The 26,345-nt window shown below is 37.4% G+C and overlaps 1 protein-coding gene and 1 long non-coding RNA gene across 4 annotated transcripts in view; both read left to right on the forward strand.

The window, feature by feature from the left end:
• The window catches only part of TTC8 (tetratricopeptide repeat domain 8), a 52,796-nt gene that overhangs the window by 12,048 nt on the left and 14,403 nt on the right, over positions 1-26,345 (forward strand). For 2 of the 3 annotated variants that reach the window (XM_078054091.1, XM_036085529.2), the window contains exons 2-9: positions 5,574-5,694; positions 6,779-6,842; positions 7,155-7,314; positions 7,531-7,620; positions 10,620-10,664; positions 18,900-18,985; positions 23,196-23,283; positions 25,448-25,558. In XM_078054091.1, the coding sequence (XP_077910217.1) occupies positions 5,574-5,694; positions 6,779-6,842; positions 7,155-7,314; positions 7,531-7,620; positions 10,620-10,664; positions 18,900-18,985; positions 23,196-23,283; positions 25,448-25,558 (765 nt within the window). Of the gene's footprint in view, positions 1-455; positions 486-5,573; positions 5,695-6,778; positions 6,843-7,154; positions 7,315-7,530; positions 7,621-10,619; positions 10,665-18,899; positions 18,986-23,195; positions 23,284-25,447; positions 25,559-26,345 lie in introns of all 3 variants that reach the window. The other variant, XM_036085528.2, reaches the window with a different exon arrangement.
• LOC144378876 (uncharacterized) lies at positions 10,672-11,460 on the forward strand. The gene is made up of 2 exons (XR_013440805.1): positions 10,672-11,179; positions 11,246-11,460. It is a non-coding gene; the product is annotated as an uncharacterized LOC144378876 (long non-coding RNA).

Genomic DNA, 26,345 nt, shown 5'->3' on the forward strand with positions numbered 1-26,345 from the left:
GGAGCAGAAAGGTTTATAGTATGTGGATTTTCTTCCTCCTCCCCAAGTGATTAAAGTCTGAATGTTTTAACCACCATGAACTTATTTTTGAGTATAAAGAAATGTTTCCTTGGTATACTTGTAAAATTATTTTAATTTCTGAGAGTTTGTGTCTTCATTAAACAAGTAGTTAAGATAACTTCTCTGTGCTTTAAATGAGGTTAGAGTAATTAGAATTTCCTACGTGTAGAAAATCCAGCACTCTTCAGTGTATATTAGTTTTACACTAATACCAATATTAGTATTAGTATATCTCAAACTCTTGAAAGCAGTTGTGGAGAAAGATTAAAGTTAATATTTGGATTTTTATTGAATGAGTTTGAGTCCACCTACACATACCTAATTCGTCACTAAGACTTTTTATTGTAGAAACTGTATTTCTTAAAAATGTTTACTACCTTCTTAATGCTTTCCAGGAACCAGATCCTGAATTGCCAGTGTCTCAGGTAAAGGTTTAGCTGCAACCTTTAGTTTAGAGAATACTATAGTTCCAATTGCTTACTTGTTCCTGTAGATTAGAAAGCTTGCTGCATATCTATTAATGCCATTATAAAAGTAGCCATCTCTACCAGACATTCTGTACCTTTTTATGTAAAGTATTATATTTCCAATATTTTTATGTCTATGGATGAGTAGTCTTATGTTCTTAGGACTTGGAGCTTAAATAGAAATGACCAATATTGACCAGAGGATGAGAAAAATAGAGGAGGAGGCAAGGGGAACCAGGAGCTTAGAAAGGGAGCCAAGAAGTCAGCAGAGCCCCAAGTGTCCAAAAAGTCCGTGATGGATAGGACAATATGTTTTGAGTAAAGAGTGCGCTGACTCTGCTTGGGAAGGGCTTGGTTTTAGACAGTGGTGCCCGCCACCACGAGGAAGAAAGGAAGGGACACTGGCCAGATAGCCATGTCTACTAAACCATTGTGGTTAGAGATAGGAGGTGGCCACAGAGACCTGCTAACTGGATAAGACACAGTGAATGAGTCTGGAGGGAACCCAAGGAGAGGAGGTGAATCTTTTAACTCAAGAGGGTTTCCAGTAAGTCTGGGAATAAGGCAAAGGGATGAAAGTGCTACAAATCAGAGAGCTTAAATATTGCCAGGTGTTTGCCCTGTCACATAAGAGAGAATTGTAACAGTGGTTTTTAGGTAAATAAACAGTTTGGAACCTCATATGTGGTTCATATGAGTAATCATCCAACCTTTTAGAAGAAAGCAAGATACAAAGTACTCTGATAGAGGTCTGTGTGGCATTAAACAGGCACCGTAAATAGGTTAAAATGTAGCACTCTGTTCTTGAAAAGGATTTAAACATTGTCTACAATGTTCATAATCATGATTTCCAAATTGATAGATGGTACAAAGCTGTTTTTTGCATAATATATGTACAATTCGTTTGAGAAGGACCTAAATTATAAATAGAGTAAGTAATGTGCTTTTTGTTTTCAGTAATTTTGGAAGATTTTGTTAAAATTAAATTAAAACACCAGTAATTGCATTGTTGGTATGGTTTTAAAACTGTAAATGGTGTTTGAAAGTTTCCATCCAGCGCAGGGACTTGATGAAGGATCTGTATTTAGTATTAACTTTCCTGTTCTGTTACCGTAGACTGAATTATCCACTGGATAGTGATGTAAAAGAATAAAAAGGGAACAAGTCTGACAGGATTCTTTTGAGCTCATTATTTACACATTTTGCCTTCCCCCTTTGCACATTTTTACAATTTCAAAATAAATGAGGCTTTACAGTAACAATTTGATATTTTGTGTCTAAGTTTTCATTTTCATAGAGCAGGCAGAGTGTCACATGTTACTGATTCTTATGATGGCTCAATCAGGTTAGACAGGCTGTTCTTTGGCGGCCTTATTCTAATAATAACCTAACAAAATTGTTTCTTTTATGTCTTAAACTAGTGGCCTCAAATTCTGTCTTAAAAGGAACAGGACAATTTAAACGTGTTTTGCTCAGTCACTAGAGTTTTTACCTTTTCATATATTTATTTTCAAAAATTGGATCAACCTCACAGAAGATAGTACAAGCAAGGCATTATATCCCTGATGATATTGCCTCAAGAGTAATGTCATGTAGACTGCCTCAGTAGGTGAAGGAGATGGGATTATGTTTCACAGACAAAGAAGGACATAATTGACATGATGATTACTCACTTAGATAAGGAGAATCTATGCTTTTCCCTTTAGAAAAGTTCCTACACTTCTATGATTTTTGTTGATTTCACTATACTTCCAATGGATAGGTATTCAAATGTATTTACTACATGACCCTATCATTTAGTAACAACCTAAACATATCTGATAGCACCAATTTATATTTTTATTCAGATGCAAGGGGCAGTTTGGGATCATCCATTGTGCCTTGTTATGCATTTTACTCTAATCACTGATTAGTTTTGAACTTTTTTTTTTTTTTAATTTAAACAGAGGATTTTAGGGCTGTAAAACATACTTGGCTTGTTTCCAAAATAAAATAAAAAACTTTTTTTTAAAAAAGCCAAAGCCCCATCTGCTGTTTTCATCAAAATCCTAAGAATTGTTCACATTGCCAAGAGCAGTTCTTGAATACAGTCTGATGTTTAATCAGGCAGTGATATGTGATTTTCAAGGTCAGTTTTGTTAGGACAGAAGGAAAATCAGGAAGATTAATATTCTCAAATACTGATGAAATTTAAAATTAAGTAATGGTTTAAGTAGATTTTACTATAGATCTTTAAATATACAAGATTCCCACCATTATTTCTACTTCTGAAGAATTAGGTTCTAGAAACTGAAATAAATATAGATCTATTTACCTTTTTGGAAAAGTGAATTCTTATGGAATAACATTTTTTAAAAAATGTGAAGCATTTATTCATTTGGTGGGTAGGGAACAGTGGATTTACTTTGTTTTGCTTAGCCTAATATTAAAAAAAAAGTTGTACCTTCTTAATATTTGAGAGGTTAGTAGGCAGATGGATGTCAGGAAGCATGATGGAGTGGACTATAACAGTAGATACATGCAAATTGTTAAAAAGATATGTGCAGGGATAATTAATGCCCAGCTATATAAATGATACTATAATAATAAAAACTTGGCTTTTAAAAAGTCGATTTAACTAGAATTCCAAGTCATAGTTTTGAAGCTTCATGAGCTCCTCCTCATCAGGATGAAAGTCCATATATCTCACTGTGGCGTACAGGGTCCCTCATCCGCCCTTTGCCTTTTTCTCCAGCTTCTTCCCTGATTGCTGCTTCAGCTGAACCTGATTCAACCATACTCAACTGATTTGGATTTGCCAAACTTGCCACCAGCCTTCAAGCTAGGCTGCTCTAGTCCCATTGCTTTGCCTAGTAAACGCTTTCCAGTCTTGGCCATTAGCGAACTCTTTTCTCCTACCTTTCTTCCACCCCCCACCCTCCACCCCACCCCAGGCAGCTGGGTGTGTCTTTCTCTCTTCCCATAGTATGCTCCAGACTTTTATTATTGCGCTTTTCCTACAACACTGAAATTCGTGTGAGCTAGACCTGTGGCTTACTCATCTCTGTTCCCAGGACCTGGCATGTATGTAGCAGGTGCTCCCTGGTAATATGGGAGTGAACCGGCGGAGCCCACATCCTGCTTTACTGTTTCAAAGCAAATGCTGCAGGTCCTTCCTGTCCAGACTGCTGAACAAGGAACACCCTTTTGAGAAATGAAAGCCATTAGATCCTTGCAGGGCAGTCTGAGCTGTGGGGACTCAAGATAAATCAGGATTACTTATTTCCATCTTTGAAGTTAAATTAAACCATTAGTTCAAGCCAGGGATGACTTCCCTGACCCCTGAGCATACTTGTATAGATCTGCCAACCTTCCTGATCTTTGAGGATTGAAAACCTCCAATTGTTTCCACACTTTAGTGGATCCCATAATTAGATGCAGTTCCAATTGGAATTGATTTTTTTTTTTTTTACAAATTAAGTCTTTGATTCCATATTCTGCTCATTCAATTGTGTTAAATCCACACAGTTGAAATATTTTATTAAAAGTTATCTGATGAGAATCCAGTAAACCTTACCCAGGAAAGTATAAGCTAAAAAACCCAATCATCTAACCAAATATAATTTCATTTTAGGAACCTAAGGATGCAATGAAGGCAGCCTTCTTTATTCCCATTAAAGTGAAAGTATGAAGAGTTTCTTCTTTCCTTACAAATTTTTGTCTAATATATGCATTCCAATTATTTTAGCCCACAAAAAGATCTCTCCTTTTTAATTCCTATAAAACTATTTTCTATACCACACACCGGTCACCTATCATGCGCTGCTTTGCCTTGTCACTTAATTCAAGTAGGTGATGTGTTCAGGGAAATTAGAATCCCAAGTTTTAATCTTCTCATGTCTCCTTTTTAGAACCTAGCCCAGTGCTATGTAACTAGGAGGTGCTCAATAGATATGGACTGACTGACTGAATGCATCTCGGGTTCTTTACATGAGGACTTATTTGTTCTCTGCTTCTAGTCTCTAGTGAAGCGGAAAGGTAAACATTTCTGATAAGGCTGTTTTAAATGTTTAACAAGATATGTAACTGTGCAGACCTTGACATCTAATTTCTCAAGGTAGAGCAAAGCTGATATCCAGATTCCTTAATTATGTTTTCCATTCCCCCTCCCCCCCATAGCAGTTTTTCTACTGGCTAGATCACAAAGCAACCAAGATTGTGTTGATTAGTTACTGGGAATTGGGAGAAATTGATCTTCGTTCAATTCAACGTTTTTGGAATACCTAATGTGTGCAAAAACCATAGGTGTTATGGAAAATTCAGAACTGAACAAGGTAAAAAGGCTTGTGTTCTGGGGAAGGGAGGGCTACCCTGTGCCCAATAATTACAGAGTTTCTCGAATATGGTAAGTACATATAATAGAAGTGTAAAGAGAATACTCTAGGACAAAGACAAGAGGTAAGTAGGTTTAGTAGGTTTAGTAGGTTTCCCCATCAGGGAAGTCTTCATGATGGACTTCTGGTCCTGAAGGCAGAAAGAGCACTGTGGTCGTAGCTTAATTAATTTGTTTTCAAATTACTATTCCAGTAAAATTTTCTCTAAAGATCTTCTTTTACTTATAAAAAGGCATGTTAGAAGACTACCACGTAATACCACACTTTTATTTACTAGGTAATTGATCTAATGGGTATTTCTTGATTAGTAATGACCTTGCCTTCCTGTCTTAGTTTCTTGACATAGTCCTTTAAATTAGTATAATGCACTAAGTGGTAAACATGCCCAATACAAAGTTAGACAATAATAAAGCTTCTATAGGCAGTACTTCTTCTTTTTTTTTTTAAGATTTTATTTATTTATTTGACAGAGACACAGCGAGAGAGAGAACACAGCAGGGGGAGTGGGAGAGGGAGAAGCAGGCTTCCTGCCGAGCAGGGAGCCCAATGCGGGGCTCGATCCCAGGACCCTGAGCTGAAGGCAGTCGCTTAACTGACTGAGCCACCCAGGCGCCCCTATAGGCAGTACTTCTAATACTACTTAATATATGCTTTATTTTATCCATGCTTATAGGCAGCTTGGATTTTAAAGGCACGAGCACTAACCGAAATGGTGTACGTAGATGAAATTGATGTAGATCAGGAAGGAATTGCAGAAATGATGCTGGATGAAAATGCTATTGCTCAAGTTCCACGTAAGTATTGGTTTTTCCCTTAAGTAAATGAAATGCCCTTAGGAGGAAGAATACTATTTGTATATAAAAGAAACACAAGACATATACATGAAAAAACATTGTATCAAGTAAATGGTCTCTATCCTGCCATATAGTACAAAGACTTTCCTTCCCCAATTCAATTATATTATCTTAAACTTAAGATGTGAGATTGCTGTATAAAGCCATTTTTTAATAAAAGCCATATTATGCATTTAAAAAGATTTTATATTTAAAATGCATTCTAGCTGAACTGCTTATCTAAGTATATCAGAAGATTGTTTATCTGAGAGTTGCAACCCAGGAAGCACCCAAACAACAGAAGTGTTCTAAAAGGATTTAAAAAAAAAAAAAAAAAGATCACTGGAAAAAATCACTTCACTGTAATAATTGAAGGTGATTTGCTCTAATGCTTGATGTGAGGTGACGGGGTGATACGCTGGCCTGTGAATGCTGTTGGGATTGTCACAGAAGCCCAGTCCCCAGCTTGCGGATGTGCTGGTGCAAATGGTATTTAGTGATTACCACATTTGGTGGTCTTGCTGGTATTTGATAGTTATAACAGTTATCAGTCATTTATATGTTTTGAAAGATAACTTTAAAGCTTCAAATGAAAATTGAGAAAAAAAAATACGTATGGTTCATGTTAAAATTCTTTTTTCCTCATCATTTTGCTCTTTTGGAGCTAAAATGTCTCAATTCTAGATTTTATATCAGAAATAAACTGAGTATAGAGCTGTCTTTTGGTGCTTTGGAGCTTGCTGGCCTTGAGTTTGAACCCCAGCTCTACTAGCAGGTTGACCTCTTTGCTTAACCCTCTAAGCCTTTGCTAAACGAGTGAATACTGCCTACCTTACAGACTTAGTGTGAGGATTACATGTGATAACATAAAATAACATGATAGATGTTCAATAAATACCAGTCTCAAACACATTTCCCTAAAATACATTTCCTGTTATTAATGTCCTTTGCACCAGGCGGGCGCATTTCTGAAAATTACGTTAGCTGACAATTTTTACAGATTAACAACTAACATATTAATTGATTTTGCCATCTCATCTCACAGGCCCTGGCACATCTCTGAAACTCCCTGGAACTAATCAGACGGGAGGGCCTAGTCCAGCTATCAGGTGTGTACTTCTGTTTCTTTTTTTTAAGATTTTATTTATTTATTTGACAGAGAGACACGGCGAGAGAGGGAACACAAGCAGGGGGAGTGGGAGAGGGAGAAGCAGGCTTCCCGCTGAGCAGAGAGCCTGATGTGGGGCTCGATCCCAGGACCCTGGGATCACCTGAGCTGAAGGCAGATGCTTAATGTCTGAGCCACCCAGGCGCCCCTGTACTTCTGTTTCATACCCTCTGTCCTTAAATAGTGACCAGACTGTAGAAGAATCTTCCTTTATTGACCTTCTTTGTATTTTCACAATGTACACTTTTCACAGGCCAGTCACTCAAGCTGGAAGACCCATTACAGGTTTCCTTAGACCTGGCACACAGAGCGGAAGGCCTGGCACCATGGAGCAGGCCATCAGAACTCCCAGAACTGCCTACACAGCTCGCCCTATCACCAGCTCATCTGGAAGATTTGTCAGGCTGGGAACGGTAAATTCTGTCAGCTTTACCATAGTTTGTATTACCAAAGTAACTTTATGTTATATCATTTTTTTGCTATTGTTATAGTGGAAAGTTATATGGAAGATTTTTTACAGGTGATGCGTTTTTTACTTATGTTGCCTTTATAACTTTTATGCTCATTAAGCTCAATTTATGTTTTAAGAGAAAGTCTCAGATCTCTTGTTCTGTCATTTTTCCCCATAGGCTTCCATGCTTACAAGTCCTGATGGACCTTTTATAAACTTATCTAGACTGAATTTAACAAAATATGCCCAGAAACCTAAATTGGCAAAGGTATGTACTTAAAATGATTGTATGTTATGAAGTAATGTTAGATGTATTATCATAACAACATTGTAGGAAATAGAAAAAAAGTTATGAAGAAAAGGTGATGTCTTGATTGAAATGGAAATGTTTAATTACTGAACTATGTAAAATTTCTTAGTCTTTTGAGTTAAGGAAAGTCAATCAGAAATAAAGTCTATATACCATTATTATAGGAAATTCTTTTTCCTCTGATAAACAACAGCAACTTTTAAAAAAATTTATATTCTAATTAGTTAACATATCGTGCAATATTGGTTTCTGGAATGGAATTCAGTGATTCATCACTTACATACAACACCCAGTGCTCATCCCAACAAGTGCCCTCCTTAATCCCTGTCACCCATCTAGCCCATCCCCCATCCATCTCCCTCCATCAACCCTCAGTTTGTTCTCTACCGTTAAGGGTCTCTTATGGTTTGTTTCCCTGTCTTCTTTTCTTTTTCTTTCCCCCTTCCCATATGTTCATCTGTTTTCTTTCTTAAATTCCACATATGAGTGAGTTCATACGGTATTTGTCTTTCTCTGACTGATTTGTTTCACTTAGCGTAACACTCTCTAGCTCTATCCATGTCATTGCAAATGGCAAGATTTCATTCTTTTTGATGGCTGAGTAATATTCTATTGTGTATATATACCACATCTTCTTTAACCATTCATCAGTCATTGGACATTTGGGCTCTCTCCGTAGTTTGTCTATTGTTGATAAAGGAATAGCAATTTATAACAAAGAAAGCAGATATGCAGCATCATCTTTGTGGAAGGAAGCTTAGAAGGTCATCACTGTGTGTGTGTGTTTTCCTTTTTCATCTTGGACTACTCTCAGAAAAATAATTTTCTATCCTTGTAGAATTTTAGGACTGTCAAAAAGGAAGATAAAAAAATATGTACTTCTAATTAGTAATGAGGCAGGCATCTCCCTATCACTGACTGGCTTGAGTGATCCTTATTGAGAATTACGTTAATAATTCTAACTACTCAAAGACTAGTTGCTTGGGGCACCTGGGTGACTCAGTCAGTTGAGCGTCCGACTTTTCCTTTAGGTTCGGGTCATGATCTCAGGGTCATGAGATCGAGCCCTGCATCTGGCTCTGCACTCAGCAGGGAGTCTGCTTGAAGATTTTCTCCCTCTGCCCCTCCCCCCACTCGCATGTGCATGCACGCTCTCTCCCTCTCTCTCTCAAATAAATAAATAAATCTTAAAAAAGATTAGATGTTCCTTTAAATTAAAGAGAGAGAGTGAAAGTAAGTGTGTGTATGTGTGGTGAGAGAGAATGAGAAAGACAGAGAGAAAGAGCCTGAGAGGTCCATAACCTTTTCAGTGTAAAGATAAACTTGGAGTTGAGCTTGGAATAGTTCAGAGACATGAGCACTTAGCTGGTGCTGAAACTGGTCTAAGCCTAGCCCAGGTTCGTAGCTGTAAGCTCTGTGAATTCTGTGCATGAGTGCTGAGTTCATTCTGAATCTTAGTTCTAATGGTGTTTAACATATTTACTAAATGTCAGACACTAAGGAATATAAGAACGGATGCTAGCCATACAGAGTTGAAATTAAAATCAGAAAAAGAAATGTCAGTTGATAGGGAATTAGTCTATAATAACACTGATGACATTTTTCTTAATTTCTTATTTGACAGCAATCTGGTCAACTTCATTTTACTAGAATTGTCAAGCTATACTTATTTCCCTAACCTTTGTGAGAATGGAGTATTAACAGCAACTCATATGGAATATCTGGTTCCCCTGCCTTTTTAGGCCATTTATTTGAGGTAGCTGGATGGCTAGTTGGCACCATTGCTGTTTTCTTTTTTAAAGATTTATTTATTTGAGAGAGAGAGAGAGAGGAGGTGGGGTGGTGCAGAGGAAGAGGGAGAGAGAGAAACTTAAGCAGACTCTGCGCTCAGTGTGGAGCCTGACGTGGGGCTCGATCCCATGATCCTGAGATCACGACCTGAGCTGAAACCAAGAGTCAGTCGCTTACCTGACTGCGCCCCTCAGGCACCCCACCCTCCCATTGCTATTTTCTGTTGGGGGAGTGCAGTCTGTGACGGCATCTCCCTCAAACTAAGATGCTTCTAGAACAGACCTGGTCTGTGGTAATAGATTTAAACTGAACTAGATTTTGTGCTTTTTTAGTGTGTTGTAGAAATAATGCCCACCTTTTCTGTCTTTGGTTTCCAATTCGCCTTTACTCATCAGGACTCATTTCTCATAAAGATGGCTTGAGTTGTCTGTGGTAACTTTTCACAGCAATGGTAGCACCAACTGCACTCTTACCTTTTCTTCTTTATAACACAAGTGGAGGTATAGGTATAGTTTTTAGAAGAAGGGCCTTGTCCTGATTTCTTTCTTTCTTTCTTTGGTTGCCTCTTAAGTCTTCTCTGGTAATAACCCTGATACGCTAGCCTCTTTGCAAGTGTTCAGTAATGGCTTTACGGACAAACGTGATACCACCAAGGGGTAGTTCAGGAAATGCTTATTTATCCAGATGAGTTGAGTGAAGTCATCTACACCTCCCATTTTACACTTAAGCTCTACTTTGTTTCAAAAGGAACTTCCAGATTTTCCCCATGTCTAACGTGTCATTATCCATATCATAATCACTATGTCATATATGTAGAGTGTGTGAAAGAATGGGCTGAATCTGTTTTAGGATAATTCCAAAGTTGGTCTTTTCATTTGTCTTTCTAGTAAAATAGTATGTGTACTATGAAAAACACTGTTTAGTTCTTTGAGTTTTCCAGTTTGTATTCTATAAAAACAGGAATCAGGTATAAATTGCTGTATTTTAAAATGGTGATTGTAACAGATAATGGATAGACCATTTACTTATAAAAGTACTTTGAAAGTACCTTCTTATTTTGGTTCAACCCAGCTGCTGTCAAAATGGTGTCTCAGTTTTGATATAACAATAGAGTGCTTTTGTTAAAATAAAATCTAATGTATTTTTGGCATTTTTTTTCTTCATAGGCTTTGTTTGAATATATCTTTCATCATGAAAATGATGTTAAGACTGTAAGTTTTGAATTCATGCTATTTTCTCTTGTGATTTTCCTGACTTTGGGGATTTTGATTCTGAAATGTTCTATTTCTTACCTTATAAACAGAGGGAATTATTAAAAATTGGAGCATTACTAATACTTTCAAATCCACTGTCAGTTTCAATAGGAAAATTTGTTATAAATATAGAAGTGGTAAGAACTGTGCCTGGTCCATAGAGTATGTAGATATCCATTGAAGAGCAAGATACAGATAATTGAGAATATTGCATAATGTGCTTGTGCTACAGGTTATTTTTCATCCTAATAGTTGGCACTGTTGATCCATTCCTTTCCTGTAGTCCATATAGTGTATTATTATAGGTTTACTCATATGAGTATTTCTGGTTTCTTTGTAATGCACCCCTTCCCCCTCCTTCAACATTTTATGATAGAAAAATTCAAACACACACAAGTAGAGAGAATGATATAAAGTGCCAGTATCACCCATCACCCAGCTTCAGTAATATTCAATCATTTTGGTAGCTTCTTGTTTAGTGTGTTGTAGAAATAATGCCCACCTTTTCAGAGTTTTAAGGGTATATGCATAGTTTTAAGGGCAGAGTTTTAAGGGTATATGCATATGACTTCATTTGTTTCACTTTTTACATGCAATATGCAAATGACCAGTTACCTCACAAATTCTGTCAAATTGAATGTAGTTAATTCCGCAGTGTCTGATGATAGTATTTTTCCTCATTTTCTTATTAGTTTAGGGAAAAAGCTTTATAACCATATGTTAAATATTCAGGAAAATAAAAACGTTTTCCTCAGTTGTGTTTTCTATGTGTCAACCACTGTGCTATGTGCTAGGAAAACTAATAAAAATATTTTTTTTTCCTGACTCTATAAGCCATGCAATCTAGCTGAGAAAATAAAATTGGCATAATGAAACAAAGCGGCAATTGCCAAGCTGTGAAACTGTCAACAGGTAGCAAAGGGAAAAAAAACCAAAGGGGTGATATTAGTAAAGAGCCACAAAGTCAGTCAGATTTTTGGGGGGAAGGAGGGAAAATAAATGTAAAAAAGTGTAAAAACATGAGCAAGGTATGAAGTGAGAAATAAATTGTCCATCTACTAAGAAATGGGAGCATCAAAGAGACATTTTATTTTTATTTATTTATTTTTTTTTTTTTTTTAAAGATTTTATTCATTCATTTGAGACACAGAGATACAGGAGAGAGCATGAGCAGGGAGAGAGGCAGAGGGAGAAGGAGAAGCAGGCTCCCCGCTGAGCCAGGAGCCCGATGCGGGGCTCGATCCCAGGACCCCGGAATCATGACCTGAGCCGAAGGCAGATGCTTAACCATCTGAGCCACCCAGGCGCCCCCAAAGAGACATTTTAAAGAATGAAGTGGTGGAACATGATGATAGATTAGATGTGGAGGATAGAGGAAAGACACACATCAAATCTGCCTCCTAAAGGTGCTACGAGAAGGATTGTTTCACTAACAGAAATGGGATAATTAAGGAAGGAAGTAGTCAGTTTCTACGGAAGCTGGATAATTCACTTGAAGGCATTTTGAGTTTGAAATTGTGACAGACTATCCAAGTGAAGATACCACTGCACGTCTTGGAAGATGTGGTACTAACTGTTGGTGAGAGCCTGCACCCCATACACACAATGTGGAAGTTGTCTGTCACGAAGTGCTAGTGCATGTGGCCATGTAGGGAAGAGAGGAAACCCAGGTTGGAGCAGAAATCATGCATATTTCTGTAAGTAAGTGGGTTTAGGCCATTTTTACTTAATATAAAGGTGGGCAGAGGCTTTCAATGTGACATGTAAAATCATGTAGTTAAACTGTCCTTATAAAGAAACATCCAAATTGAGAAGAACCATGAGAGACGATGGACTCTGAAAAACAAACTGAGGGTTGTAGAGGGGAGGGGGGTGGGAGGATGGGTTAGCCTGGTGATGGGTATTGAGGAGGGCACGTTCTGCATGGAGCACTGGGTGTTATGCACAAACAATGAAGCATGGAACACTATATCTAAAACTAATGATGTAATGTATGGGGATTAACATAACAATAAAAAAATTTAAAAAAAGAAACATCCAAATAAAGGAGTCAATCTCTACATAGCATAAAGCTGTATCTTGACTTTTTTTATTATGTTATGTTAATCACCATACATTACATCATTAGTTTTTGATGTAGTGTTCCATGATTCATTGTTTGCATATAACACCCAGTGCTCCATGCAGAATGTGCCCTCTTTATGTATCTTGACTTTTTGAGGATTAATTCATTTATTGAAGAGACATGTATTCTTTCATCTAAAAATGTCTGAGCCAAGACAGTGTGCCAGCCACTGTTCTAAGGCCTTGAGATCACAGAGTGAAGCAGGCAGACAAAATCTCTGCCCTTTTGGAGATCATACCCTGATTGTGCAAGGAATAGAGACAACTAGCAAATTTAGAAACACATCACGTGTCATGGGATAATAAGTACTATGAGAGCAACAGAGCAGGAAACCAGGCAGGGGATTGGACAGTGCTACAGGGGAAGATGCTATTTTGGATGGGGTGGAAGGTGGTCAGTGAAATCCACTCCGAAAAGACACTTAAACAGAGACCTAACAAAGGGGGGGCGGACCCTACAGTCTCATGTAGGAAGAATATGTAAGTCAGAGAGAACTTTAACTGCAAAGGCCCTGAGTGGAGGCACGCTTGGATTGCTCAAGAAACAGTAAGGAGGCCAGGGTGGCTGGAGTGAGGTCTGTGAGGGGAGGAGTTGCAGACAATGGGTTCAGAAAGTAGACAGATTGTACACTGTTTGTAGATCATGGTGATGGTGTCTTTATCAATAGATTCATCTTGAGGATGTCGCTCTACATCGTGGCATTGATATAATGGTGTTGAGGAATAGGAACCACATTGAAATAAAATAGGATTTATTCTCTGCACTAACTGAACTTATATACTAAAGATTCTAAGGATTCTAAGGACTCTAAAGAGTCTAACAGACTTTAACCTTTACGTATTATGTGAGTATTTTAGAATGCTTTCACTGTTCTTCATATTCATTGATTGAAAAAATATGTGAACATCTTAAAATCTTAAAATTTGAAAACGTTAAACAAATAGAGCAGTGACTTTCAAATCTTTTCTTTAAGCAGCACAACCTTTCTCTTCAAATGACATCTCATGCAGACCCTGCTGTATAAAACAGACAAAAGCAGGGCTGCTTGAATTTAAGCAGAAGTAGCAGACCAAGAACACACCCACCAGGACTCCTCCTTACTCCTCCACCACGTGAGCTTCAGCCCCTCAAAGCCTAGGGCTCTTAAGTAGTTCCTAAATCCTACTGTTTCTGCATCACCTGGTGAATTTTAAAATAATGGATTTCTGGATCCGTGCTTGACTTCCTGAATCAGAATCCCCATGGGTATGTCTGGTAAATCTGTTGTTAATAAAAGCTCCACAGGCAATGTGAGTTTTCGGCCAGGATTGGGAACTACTGCTGAAGAATATGGTTTGAAAGGCAATGATTAATAGAAGGCTGGAATGCTAGGCCTTCTAATGTAGGAAAATAGAGCTGGGAGCATGAACAGGACTTGAAGGCCAGAGCTGTGTGTAACAAATGAATAGGAGGGAGTGTGTCTCCTGGCTTAATGGAGGAAGTCCACAAATTAAGAGCAAAGGCACAGCAAAAGTGATTGTCAAATAGATCTCAGTAGCAAGGAAGTGATACAAAATTCTGTTTGAGAGCTAAAGTCCCCACCTACAAATTTTATATTTTTATTCTTAGGAACAGTGAAAGACTCTTTAATACTCCAAAACCAGGCAACATTGTATGCAATTTTTGACTCTTCTTGAAATAGATCCTTATGCTTCATTAAACAACACTGCTGAGAAGATTTGTTTAAAGACTTTCTTACAGACATTTGATTAGTGAAGAATTTTTTAAAAAATTAAACCAGTAAGCAATAGAATAGTTCACAGATTTGGTTGCATTTATGAAGCAATCACAAAGGATAAAGACTTATTGATTCATATATATCTCTGCACAGTGAACAGAAACAAAACAAAACAAAACATAGAAGGAGAACGGAAGGGTGAATTATGTACATGAGCATGATTTAAAAACGTTAGTGTTTGTTAAATAGGAAAAAGCTTATCTGACTTTGTCAGGAAATGTTTTATGGAAATGGAAATGATCCAGTAACAGAAAATTTACACTAGAGAAAATGCCAGTAAACAAGCACATTAGAGATGCACTTTCTAACAGAAAAATGTAAATGAAAGACATTTTGGACTTGCAATTTTGCATTTATGAAATTTAGGGAGAATGCTGGGAGAGAGTAGAGTAATTGTTATACTGATATATTTTAGATGATATTTTAAATGGTATTAATATAAAACAGATAGCTATAAACATACTTATTCCATTTGTTTCTGTAATTTCCCTTCTCAAGAAATTTCACAAAGAAGTGCTGTATTTGCAAAGATGTTCACTGTAGCATTGGTCATAGTAGCAAAGCAAACTGGACGATAACCTATATGTTCAATGATAGAAAACGAGCTTAGTAAATTATAATACACTGCATGCCGGGCTTTTATGCAGCCATTAAAAATCATAATTATAAAAATTAGGCAGAAACAGAAAAGTGTTTATAATGTTAAGCCAACAAAGTATACCCTTTAGCACGTACGTTAAATTGAATTATCACCCTAAACGTATGTAACATGTACTAGAAGGTATTACCAACAAATGGAAATAAAAGTATTACAGGGTTGACATCTATTAATTCTACAAATATTTGTTAAATGCCTACATCCTGCCAACAGCTTACATTACAACAGTAAATAAAAAAGCTATTCTTCATGGCACTAATGGAAATTATCCAATTTCACCAAAATTTTATCCATTTTTTCCCAAAATTTTCAATAATGTTATAGCAACTTTTCATTTATAAGTTTAGCTACGGATTAGGAGCCGTGATAAATTTAAATGCTTGTAATTGTATGCTTCTTGTTGTTTTCATCTGCTTACCCTCAATACACATATTTTATAGAACATGAAATTAAGCAATTTTTGTTTTTATTTAGTAAAAAGCACAAATTGTTCATTCCTCTGTTTTCCTTTTATTAATTTATTGATTGGCTTATTCTTTAAACAAGGAATTATTGAGTGCCTGTGTATTGGTGCTGTGATGGATGTGAGCACTATCGAGTAGGACAGATGCCCTGTATCTGTTTTTTTACTCTGTTATGGGCTCATCACATTAAAGTTCTGTTACGGATCAGCTTGTTCCATTAAGATGTCATTTTGGATTTTTACCACAAATGTTATTTTCTCAATGGAAGAAGGATTTAGGTAATGAGCAGAAAGCATGCATTTGTGCATTTTTATACCTTTTTTCCCAAACTATGTTTTACAGCTGTAGCTGGAAAAAGAAAAGAGAAATTGTCTTTTTAACATGTTGAAGAAATCAGAGGTACTTTTGTATTAGTTACTTTGGGTGGCCTCCAAATTTCTTTTTCAATAAACTATTTCACACAGATACAGAGAATATTATTGACAAATAGGGAGGGTACTGTGAAGTCGTACTTAAATGTTAAGAAAGAATGAAATTGATCTTCCATGGAAAACTATACTCCTGTCTTTCCATTCTTAATGCTTTTTCCATTTGTGTGGGCAATACTGACAAAACTAAGTGCCATGTGGGGTGGTGATTCTGTATTTGTCTACAGACAAATCTGGAGGATACTGTAGGTAACTAGAGAGAATATTCTGAAGTGATAGTTAAGCGATAAGTAAAGTTGATTTATGGAAAACTGTACTTCTGCCTTTGAGTTCTTATTAACTCTCTTCCCTCCTCACTTGTGCCTTTTGGGGTGATACTGGCAATACTGGCAAAATTGAAGTGGCATGTGGGCTGATTCTGGGATCTTCATTTCCATACGCTCCTTAATCATCCTAAAGTTGTTGCAGCTGTAACAACAGCCAAAGGATGGCTGGTTTTTAAAAAATATTAGTGGTGGGAGCACTGATACTTAGAAATACACTGGGACACTCGGTTGGGTGTATTCACAAACATTATGTAGTCTAGATCTGCCAAGGTCCCCTCTCCTTATGGACTTTTATAAACTTATGGCTTTTATATGACATTCTAGGCCTTCATTAATATCTAGATATTAGATTGATTAAATCATTCAAAGATTCTTAAATATTATGTAGTCATTTATTTTTAGACATTGGAAAAGACTTTAAAGAAATATACATCTGTCATTACTTTAACATTTTAAAATGTTAATAGCTTTTCATTATGAATCTTATTACTATGACAGTTTTGTTTGGCTCTTAAGTTATTTTCAATATAAGTCAGAAATAAGGAGTAGAATTAATTCAATCAACACATCATTCCTGAGTGCCTCTTAACAGCATAGATACATATCGGAACAACAGAGATGTGTAAGAAGGGGTGCCTGTCCTCAGGGAACTTAAGGCCCATTTGAAATGGTCACAAATAGTTTTGTCTAGTGAATCCTCAGTGTTCATATGACGAATGATCACTAAAATGTATATTTTTTTTTACAATTTTTATTCTATATCAACAATTCATGGTAATTTCCTTAATCAGTTCAGCACAAACATAGACGTCTTACGTAGGAAGACTTGTTTTAGGACCATAAGCAAAATCGGCAGCCTGTAATAAGTGCTAAATCTAACCTTGGGCAATTAGAATATGTGACAAATTTAGAGTGACATATTTTTCTGAAAAACTAGAAGGTCTGTTATATTAAATAGGAGAGTGAATATGATCTATCTGCTGGAAGAGTTCTTTATAAATATTAAGTTAAAATTAATATGTTCAGATATTTACAATGCAGTCCTGAATTGAGCTGTTCGAAAATATGGTTTTCCAGTATTTTCAGAGATAATGCTAATGAAAGTTATACTTTTTCCCTGCATTTTTTTGCTTCCACTTTTATTTCTGGCTTGGGGAAAAAGGAAAATAAGCATATGAAAGTAGTGTGTGGCTTGTTTTTAATTCCCATAGCTTTCAAATAGAGGTGTTGATTTTTTCAGGTCCATTAGAACATCAGTGTGGTGACATCATCTCTTTATAAGGAGTTTGCATATTTAGAAGTCTCCCCTGGAGCAAGAAGAGATGGGGAAACACAAGGAAAAGTTATTAATTCTGCGGTAGGAGATCGAAGGAACTCATCTGGCTTGCATTTCAGGAAAGAGTTCATATTAAGACATGGACAGTAATATGGGATATATTCTGAGCTAATAGAACTGAAATCTGAGAGTTACTTTAACTATTGGATATCACGGTTATACTAACACTGGCTAAAGAATAAGAGCTTTCTAACCTTGAGAGAAAGAATAAATATAATAAAACATGAGAATTCTCTTTTAACTAATAACCCGAGTTTTTATTCACCAGATCTTCACCTGAGCTTCAAATTTGTGTAAAGATGGATTGCTTTCCTTTTTGTCCAAAAGGTTTCCACTTCTTCTGTATAAAATCCTAATTCCTATTTAGTCATCTCATGTCTGATCTCGAATAAACACTAGAAGGAACAAACTAGAAGACATTAGAGAGAAAGGGATAAACACATGTAAAATAAGAAAGCAGCTCAGAAGATCTTTTTCAGTCTGCAGCAAAGGCGAGTCTGACCCTCAGCATCACTAGATGTGAGCTGGGGTCAGAATGATAGAATAGTGGTGGTGGAAGACAATGGATATCCAAGTGCCTTTGCTCTTTTGACGCTTCATGATCCTGTTCTCTAGACCTCCTTCTCTCTGCTTACTTGCTCTTTCTCTATTTCTCTACATCTGTCTTCAAGTGGGGCCTGCAGTTGTTCCTGGCTGACACACCAAAGGCTTGGCTGCCACTGAGTTTAGAGGCACTTTGAATCATTGGACGGTAGATAAAGGGTGGGGAGAGCATACAACTTAGGAGATTTTTTAATATCCATTTTGTGCCTTGTATATTAAAATTGTATTCTAATATATGGTACATCTGCTTTTCTTTGATCAGTTTTTACTATTCATCTGCTGCCAGCCCTCCGGTCTGGAACTGATTATTTAGGGAAAATTGGTGGAGCCATCTGGAAACATGAGCAACTTGAGTTTCTGTCTGATTTCTAATGCATGTTTTGATTGATGCTAATTATATGGTTTATTTCATTATTTATTGTTTCTGTTCATTGTTCGAAAAGAAAATCCTAATCCAAAATGAATTGTTTTCAAAGGCTTTGGACTTGGCTGCCCTTTCCACAGAGCACTCTCAGTACAAGGACTGGTGGTGGAAAGTGCAGATTGGAAAATGTTACTACAGGTAAAATTTTGAGTATTTGTGAAGGGCTTAGACATGGTGGCATATTTTAGAGTCTCAACCCTGATCGTTACTTTTTTTCTGGGTCAATTTCCTTGGGAAGAAATGAGAACTATGTCTTTGACTTAGGTGAGAAAGCATTTAAACACGGTAGCACTAAGAACTGATACCTTTGGAATAATAAAATGGTAGTGCTGGGCAGAGGAAACTCTGAGACCATCAGATCCAACACCCCTTTTCAGATGAGGAAGCTGAGGCCAGAGAGAGCCTGGGATTTGCATCAGGAACTACTTAGTGAAAGACTAGTTAGTAACGGATCTGTTGGATCTGAGTCTGTTGACTCCCCTTCCTCTTCTCCAGCTCTCAAGTCTTTTTATGTCCCCTGATGCCTCCCATCCGTAAAGTGCTTCCCAGCTGAAAGCTTCCTTGTCCACATGTTACATTGTCTCACTTAAATCTCATAGCACCTGGAGGTAGTTGCTATTATCATTAGCTCTTTGTCCAGATGAGAAAAATTGAGCCTCAGAAATATAAAGTGACTAGTCCACAGTCACACAGCCTGTAAGTGGCAGAGCAAGAATTTGAGCTCAGCTTTCTGATGCCAGTTCTCTTACTACTTGCACAATTCTAGTGTTTCTCTAGGATCTGAATACTCTTATATTAATTCACTTAATGTTTAAACACATTTTTTTGGAGGTAGGGAGAGTGCACACGCAAGAGGGGGTGGGGCAGAGGGTGAGACTCTTCAAGTAGATTTCCCGCTGAGCATGGAGCCCCACACAGGGCTCGATCTCATGACCCTGAGACCGTGACCTGAGCTGAAATCAAGAGTCAGATGCCTAACTGACTGGGCCACCCAGGTGCCCTTAAACACATTTTTAAGCAAGTTAATTGAGAGGTCAGAAAAGTTGTAATTAATTTTATGAATATTATACAGCAACTAGTAAATGAGATCTAAAACGTGTTGCCTGGTATTGAAATGCATTTGGAGCATTTGAAAAATAGAGACAAACGGGCAATTGTATTTTATAAATATAAATACATCTTTTAGTATTCAAAACAAGGTAGACCAGTTACTATGAGCATCCTTTAGTACTTATGAACTTTACTTATCAAACACTGTGAGGAAAAGGAAATATATAAATGGAATGAAAAGGATGTTTATTCTTTTTTGGTTGAAATTAAGACTACTTTCCACTTAGATATTTTACATAGAACTTAAGTGTTTTTTCTGTTAGGCTGAGGAAGTAGTTTCTACTAAAAGGTAATTTTATAGCATTATACCATTAAACTTTTATGAATATAATTTCTGAAGGCAAGCTTGAAATCTGAGCTTCTAAACAAATCTTAAGAAATCTTTAATAATTAAAGAAAAGCACAATTTGGATTCCTTCTGCCATCTGTATAAGATGGCATTTAAATGAGTGTACCTTGCCATATTAATCACTGCTCTCCTCTGTCCCTTAATAGCCTCTCATCTTTAGTATGTGCTCAGCACTCCTGCATTCACTGACTCACTAAACTATTTAACGAGCCAGGCACAGGGGTTGCAAATATTTATTAGATAGTCCTTCCTTCATATGGTTTACAGTCCAATGGGGGAGAGAGGACAGTAAACAATCATAAGCATGGCTCCCACTGTGATAGAAGCAAGTGCAGGAGGCTCAGAGAAAGAGCTCCTAACTTGGACTGGAGAGGTCAAGGATGGAGCCCCAATTGACTTGTGTCTCTTGCTCCTGACTGGTAAATCCTGCCAGTTCTTTGTCTACAGTAGCTCCCTACTGCCCCATTCCCACTCCAATGCCTGAATTCTGACTTTCGGTTTTTTTGAATTGTTCCATTAGCTTCTTATCTGGGTTCTCTGCCCCCCTCCCAAATCCTTCTTATATACTACCATCAGAATAACTGTTATGAAAAAACAGCTCCTGTTGAATTCTTTGACTAATCTCCACTACCTCTAGGATAAAGTCTGCATTTTAAGTGTGGCATGTCTGATCTTGTCCCAGTCCATGCTTGCCCCTCTCACTCCCTTCTCCCATTACTTATTGTGTCCTTCTTTCCAGTTAAACCAAACAACTCAGCATTCCCCTCCCATGCTGTGCACTCTGTGTGTCTGTGCAGATAGTTTGCTTCCATCTGAGATGTACACCCCCCACCCCACCCTGTCTAGCTCTCAAAATCTTGCCTGTCACTTCCTCCCTGAAACTATCTTGGTTCACTCCTCCTCTGTGCTTTCAAAGCACTTTTTTTTTTCTTATTAGCCATAATATGTTTCCATTTATTTGTGAACATGTTTTGTTCCATTCTTATTGGTGCCTTTAGGACATGTTTGTGATCTTCATTTTTGCGTCATGAAATGTGCATGCGTTGGTGCTTGACAATATTTACTGAATTAAATTGGAGAGAAAAAGTTGGCAGTCGGTGGGGTTATCTTGGGACTTTGACTCTCTGATATTGGCTTGTATTCATGAACTTGACTGACATTTTCCTTATTCCTAGACTTTCTTTGTACGTGGCCCACTTAATTCCTTTGCAGAAGAACCCATGTGGTTATTCCTTTTTGATAGTATTAGAAGTTATCTCTTGAGGATGCAGTAATAAAAAAATGTATGACCCATCCTTCCTTCCTTTGGTTTCCAGGGTAGCTAAATGGCTTTGATTGCTCTTTTTTTTTTTTTTAATTTGTTTATCTTTCCATCACCATTGTTTAAAAAAATCTATTTCTGTTTTCATATTATTGTTTTATATGTATCTTATAGGATTATATTGTAATCCCTTTTAAATCATTTTTGGGAAGAGACATCATAGTAGATAAAAATACACAGACTCTCATGGATAATTAAGTGTGGCTGAACTTCAGCCACATGCCTAAGATTTGAATGCTCAGTTGAAGCTTTATATAGAACTATGCTGTTTTTCAGAACTTGAGAGTTCTTTGATAACATTTTGTGAATACTCCTGGTAAAAGTTGTGGGAGCTTTGAAGGGGGGGGGCTTCTGCCATTTCACACATTCTAACTTTAGGGTAGTTTGGGGGGTCCCTTTTAACCCCATTAATCCTACATCTCCCTACAGCTGCTCGGGTGTAGCCACACCAGTGCTCGAGGCTTAGACAACCAGCTAGAAGGTCAGAGTTCTTCTGTCAAGGCTCCGAATGAAAGTAGCACAGTGGAACATCCTGTGAAACACTCATTTCACAAAATGAAAGCATCATCAAGTGCCTAAGCAGCTCTTAGCTCGCTAGGGATGAGTAGTTAGGAGAAACCCGACAGATCCAGAACAGGCTGAAGTGTGCTTTAATGACTGACTGAGCTTTAATGCTCTAATGATTGAATCAGTAGTAATAAAATGGTCCCTGGGCAGAAGAAACGGGGCTGATATCAGGACAGTTGTAGTTAGGCAAGGAACAACTCTCAAATCTGTAGACTAGGACAGTCTGTATCAGATACGAAGATAAAAAAGGAAAAGAAAATGTTTCTAGAATCATAAAATGGTAAAACTATATCACCGAAGAAGCAATTACTACTTACATCAAAACTGTTTAAAAAGGGCTTTAAAAATGGGCCTTTGTTGGGGTGCCTGGGTGGCTCAGTCGTTAAGCGTCTGCCTTCGGCTCAGGTCATGATCCCAGGGTCCTGGGATCGAGTCCCGCATCGGGCTCCCTGCTCATCGGGAAACCTGCTTCTCCCTCTCCCTCTCTCCCCTGCTTGTGTTCCCTCTCTCGCTGTCTCTCTCTCTCTGTCAAATAAATAAAATGTTTAAAAAAAAAATGGGCCTTTGTCTCAGAGTAGATGATGTTTTCAAAGAAATGCCATCCCTAAGTTCTTCCAATAAAATGGAGACCCACAGCGTTTACTCAGGTCACCTGTTGTATGTCCAGCTGATTATAAGCTCTTTGGGTGGTAAACTGATGCGCCCTGGCTCGATGGCAGCTCTGTTAGTCCTGCTGTGTCCAGGCTGCAGACAGACTTGCGACACACCCCTGGAGGGTTACATGGACAGTGAACATGGGAAATAGGCAACTTTGTGCTCAACTAGATCAACATGATGCTGATAATAATTTCTATGTGTGTATGACATTAGCTTCTTTAGTACATGCTTACTCTTAGAGATAGAAATGTGATTTGTCTCTATTCATATCCTCAGTGTGTGAATAAGTGCTGTAGTATTTATTTTTAAGTTGAATGTCTCATTTTTAAAATGGCTGTTCTTAGGTTAGGAATGTATCGTGAAGCAGAAAAACAGTTTAAATCAGCCCTGAAGCAGCAGGAAATGGTAGATACATTTCTCTACTTGGCAAAAGTAAGTAAGTATTCTTGCCTGGAGTGAAATCTGTCTTCTCAAAATAAATGTTCAAATTCTGGCCAATATATACGGAGAGTTGCCAGTTTCTTCAGGAATAGTTGGCAAGTTAATGTGCTCAGACTTATTTTTCTTTATAGCGAGTGGAAAAGTGAGAACATATGGAGGGTAACTGTCTCAGGAGAAATTGATTGCCACGAAAAAGAAGAAAACCCCTTTGAAAGATTGCCCATTAGAGCAGAAGAAACTGCCACGAGCTTATTACCACCCCCGTGGGTAACGGGCCCCAGAGAGGTCTTCTTTTCTACAGCATGCCTGTCTCCCACCTAAGCAGACTGCAGAGAACCGGAATTGTTTTTATGTAGGTCCTTGGCTTCTTGGCTCTGCCGTAATAACAAAGACAGTATTTCCCCTTGATTGAACACCTATTCAGGAGAAGGTATTATATCCGATCTGTTCTACCCACAGGTGAATTTAAGCCTCATAGCCACCCCGCAAGGTAGATTTGTTACATTTCCTTTGTACTCTTAGGACAGTGGAGACTTAAAGAGGCTAAGTAGAATTTTCAGGGTCACTTGGCTGTTCAGAGCCAGCACTCCAACGCAGGTCTTCCTCCTCACTGCCCCATACTGCCCCCCACAACCACAGTGGAAGTGAAGGGCTGCCAGAATTTTCAGTCCTGGGAAAAAGTTACTTCTTGGCCCTCTCCAGGGCTACTTGAAGCATCTGATGAAGTGCTGGTTAGGACATCATCTTGCTGTATCTTGACTAATTTTTTAAAATTAAAAAGTATGCAAAAGGGGGTTGAAAGAAGAGCTATAAACGGAAATGCCACTACTTCCTAAATATGGCTTTATTAAGAATTTGCACACTAAAAAAGAAACAAAATGAAAGTTGCACTCTATAAACTTACGGTGCTAAATAATCTTGATCTGTTTACCGTAGTTTTCCATCTTCTGTACATTATATATAAAACCTAAAATTCTTAAAGAAGTTTCTAAGCATCACAGTAGACTTTTAAACTTTTCAGATACCTTGAAAGTAAAACTCAGGTCACACTATTTGGCTGTCATCTTCTTAACTGATGTTAAGGTGTTTTAAAAAAATGTGCTTTTTAACTATTTCGTTGAATACATGGTTTGACATATTTTTCCATAAATTGATTTTCTTAAACCTATTATTGCCTACATGACTGTCTCAAAGTAAAATTTACTTATTTTCTTTAATATATGAAAGAATAATTGCTATGAAATAGAGATCAATCTGATTGAGGAACAATATTATTTCTGAAAATATTGGATTAATTTTTTAAAAATTAAATGTTTTATATTACTTGGTATATTTTGTTGTATTTAAAAAAGCAGTTCAATGGTGTATAAAGTAAAAGTTGAAATATTTTCTTCCATACCTCTCCCTTTAATCTCATACTTTAGCATTAAACACTATAAACAGTTTTTCTGTGGATCCATTTGGGCCTTCTTCAAAGCACAGTCTATTTGAAAAGAAATAGAGGATCCAAGATCATGAGAAAAAATGTCATAATCTTATGTTTCCATGCGTAAAACTGTAATTCCCTATTTTAGAAATTCCCATGAAGTATATGATTTATTTATGCTAATGTTCTAATTGCTAATTAAGTGGAAGCCATCAAGTGCTAACTTTCTCAACCCCCTGACCCCATTCCTCACAAATCTGTTCCTCCTCTATTTCCGAGGGCCCTTTTCCAAAACCAGCTTCTCCACGGGCTCTCCACTGCTGCTCTTTCTCAGACCTTCTTGTTTGTTGGTCCTCCCCTCTTTCTCCTGTGTCTCCAACTTCAATCTCCTAATTGGTTTCTTTGTGCCCGCTTATAGACATACTCCCGTCTGTTCTATCCTAAACAGATTTTCCCTCATTCCTTTCTTATTGAGTTACTGCTCAATCTCTAAGGCGATAGCAAGCCTACAAAGAGCGTTTGTTGAAGGAATAAATGAGTGGATGCTTCATATATGACATGTGAAGATAAAACGAACATCACTATTGAAAATTAATCCACGTTTCTGAAAACTTTTTACTTGTCATATCTAGGAGATAATCTGTTACTAAGCAATAATTACAAACTTGTCATAACAAATACTGTTATTTTAAGAACCAGTACTTTTATTGAAATGTATCTTGGTTTTAGGTTTATATCTCATTGGATCAACCAGTGACAGCTTTAAATCTTTTCAAACAAGGCTTAGATAAGTTTCCAGGAGAAGTAACCCTACTTTGTGGAATTGCCAGGATCTATGAGGTAAGACTTATATTATTCAAAAAGTTGATATGAAATTGAGGTTATATGCAACTTAAGTAAGTTCATAGGCCCTTGGGATCCTAGCAAGGAGAACAATTTGTAAAATTATGATAACTGGCCTGTGGTTTACTAACAGAGTAAGAGATTTTAGTGTATGCATTTAGTCAAACTAAGTTTTTATTATGATGTATTTCAAACATACAGAAGAGTAAGGAGCGTGGTATGAGATAGGGATTTAAATGAGTTTCCCACTACAGATAGCTATTTGTCCACGGGTGCCTGGGTGGCTCAGTCAGTTGAGCATCTGCCTTCAGCTCGGGTCATGATCCTGGGGTCCTGGGATCGAGCCCCGTGTCAGGCTCCCTGCTTAGTGGGAAGCCTGCTTCTCCCTCTCCCCAACCCCACCCCCTGTTCGTGCTCTATCTCTCTCTCTCAAATAAATAAAATCTTAAAAAAAAAAAAAGATAGCTATTTGTCCAGCACATCTATTGGTCCTTCTCCCAAGGTCTGTAATGTCAAATATCAACTTTTTTTTTTTTCTATATATAGTCAATATGTTTTGGGGGCTTTCTATTCTTTTGGTCTGTTTGTCTATCCTTGTACCAGTATTATACCATCTTAATTACTACAGCCTCACATACTACCTGGTATGGTTCTTTATCAGGAATGTTTTGTCTATTTTGGGCTTTTACCTGTTCTTACAAATTTTAGAATCATGTTGTCAAATTCCATGGAAAGCCCCATTGAGGTACCCTTCCCACTGCCTAATTACTATAGCTTTACAGTA

Source organism: Halichoerus grypus, chromosome 8 (genome assembly GCF_964656455.1).
Source record: "Halichoerus grypus chromosome 8, mHalGry1.hap1.1, whole genome shotgun sequence".
Lineage (NCBI taxonomy): Eukaryota > Metazoa > Chordata > Mammalia > Carnivora > Phocidae > Halichoerus > Halichoerus grypus.